The sequence below is a fragment of the Cyprinodon variegatus genome, unplaced genomic scaffold (assembly GCF_000732505.1).
Source record: "Cyprinodon variegatus isolate N-32 unplaced genomic scaffold, C_variegatus-1.0 Scaffold330, whole genome shotgun sequence".
NCBI classification, from domain to species: Eukaryota; Metazoa; Chordata; class Actinopteri; order Cyprinodontiformes; family Cyprinodontidae; genus Cyprinodon; species Cyprinodon variegatus.
This window is the reverse complement of record NW_015150783.1, coordinates 870,655-872,419: the sequence shown is the minus strand read 5'-3', so window position 1 is coordinate 872,419 and position 1,765 is coordinate 870,655. Positions and strand designations below refer to the sequence as shown.

Below are 1,765 nucleotides of genomic sequence, written 5' to 3'. Positions count from 1 at the left end.
GATACTGGGCTGCAGCCTCCTCCAGATTGATACTGGGCTGCAGCCTCCTCCAGATTGATACGGAGCTGCAGCCTCCTCCAGATTAATACGGGGCTGCAGCCTCCTCCAGATTAATACATTTACACTTAATTTACCTTAAATATTGTTGGATTCTTATGAACAAACCAACTTAATATTAGCAGCAACCAGAGAACATGAAACCACATGGAAAGGGAGGGATATAGATTGTTGAAGGATCTTCCTGATCATCTGTGGTCAGACTGTTAAACAACATTTCTGTTTTCCATGTTTTAGGACTCCTAAATAATCTTTAATCTTAAGATTTATTTTTTTCCCAGTCCTATCTGTGTTTTTGTTTTTTTAGACCTTAAAGTTACATAAAGTGAATTATAAACAGAATGTATTAATATCACCTTTATCTTACAATCTTCCTTTAAACTAAACACTCAGCAGCACTTCTGTTATAAATATCTCCATCTTAATAATAATCTGAAGCGTCTCTGATCTCTGGAGGCTGTTTAAGGTTTAACTCCAGTGTTCTGGGCTGTAAATGTTTTTCTTTCAGGTTCTGGTCTCTAAGGTGAAAATTCTTCCAGTGCTTTTAAAGAACCTGCAGGATCCAGATTATCTGTTCTCTGATCACATTTCCACCATCCTGTCCAACCTGAGCCGCCATGAGAAGACCTGCAGAACCGTGTTCGAGGTGAGACTCTTTAATGACGTCAAATCCGGATGTCTAACATGTTTTCTTTTTTGCTTTTCTTACTAATTTCTCCAACACACACCTGCTTTAGCTCGCTGAAGTATTTATGCTGTAACTGTGACTCAGAGAGAAAAGACACAAAATTCCCACTTAAAACCACTTTCGTGATTTTTTTTTTGTTTGTTTTCTGTTATATTTTCTCAGTCTCATTCTCTGACGTAGAACCAATTGTCTGTTGGTTGCTTTTGCAACTCTGGGTTTTTACATTTGGCTGCAGATAGAAATAAATCTAAGGTCAAACTTATCAGGCTGATGAAGTTTCCCCTGTCGGTTCTCTCAGGTCCTGCAGGAGGAGGTTGGTTTGGCCAAACTGGTGGAAATCTTCTGCAACGAAAGCTACAACAAAAAGGCCAAACTGCACTACATGGGCCCCCTGCTGTCCAACCTGACCCAGCTTCCTGAGGCCAGGAGCTACATGATGGACCAGGACAGGTGAGCCGATGATCAGACGGTCAGAAAGAGCTTCATCACATCTGCATATGGAAACCAAAATAAATAAATATCTCAGAAAACAATCAGCAATCATTTATGGACAAATGCTTCTTCCATTAGTTTTTAAAAGTGATGAGATGTAAACACAAAGGATGCTGGTTCCCTGTAGGGATGTACCGATTTTTTGGGGGGTCCAGATTTTTGTCAATACCGATCTGATGTTTTAATTATTAGTTTTTACCCATCCATCCATCTTCTGCCATGCTTATTCCTAGTGGGGTCATGAGGGGTGCTGTCTACGGGCGAGAGGCGGGGTCCACCATGGACAGGTCTCCAGTCCATCGCAGGACAACACGGAAACAAACAGGACAAACAACCATTCACACTCACACCTAAGGAGAATCTAGAGAAGCCTATTAACCTAACCATCATGATTTTGGACTGTGGGAGGAAGCTGGAGTACCCGGAGAGAACCCACGGGTCCTTAAAAAGTCTTAAAAGGCATTGAATTCTTCAAAATAAAACTAAGGCCTTAATTGGTATTAAAATGTCTTAAATCAGTCTTTCGTA

General features: G+C 40.8%; 1 protein-coding gene across 2 annotated transcripts in view; it reads left to right on the top strand.

Moving 5' to 3' along the window:
• Window positions 1-1,765, top strand: part of hgh1 (HGH1 homolog) — a 15,517-nt gene that overhangs the window by 7,345 nt on the left and 6,407 nt on the right. For both annotated transcript variants that reach the window (XM_015385036.1, XM_015385035.1), the window contains exons 4-5: window positions 566-703; window positions 1,044-1,195. In XM_015385036.1, coding sequence (XP_015240522.1) covers window positions 566-703; window positions 1,044-1,195 — 290 coding nt within the window. The remainder of the gene's footprint in view (window positions 1-565; window positions 704-1,043; window positions 1,196-1,765) is intronic.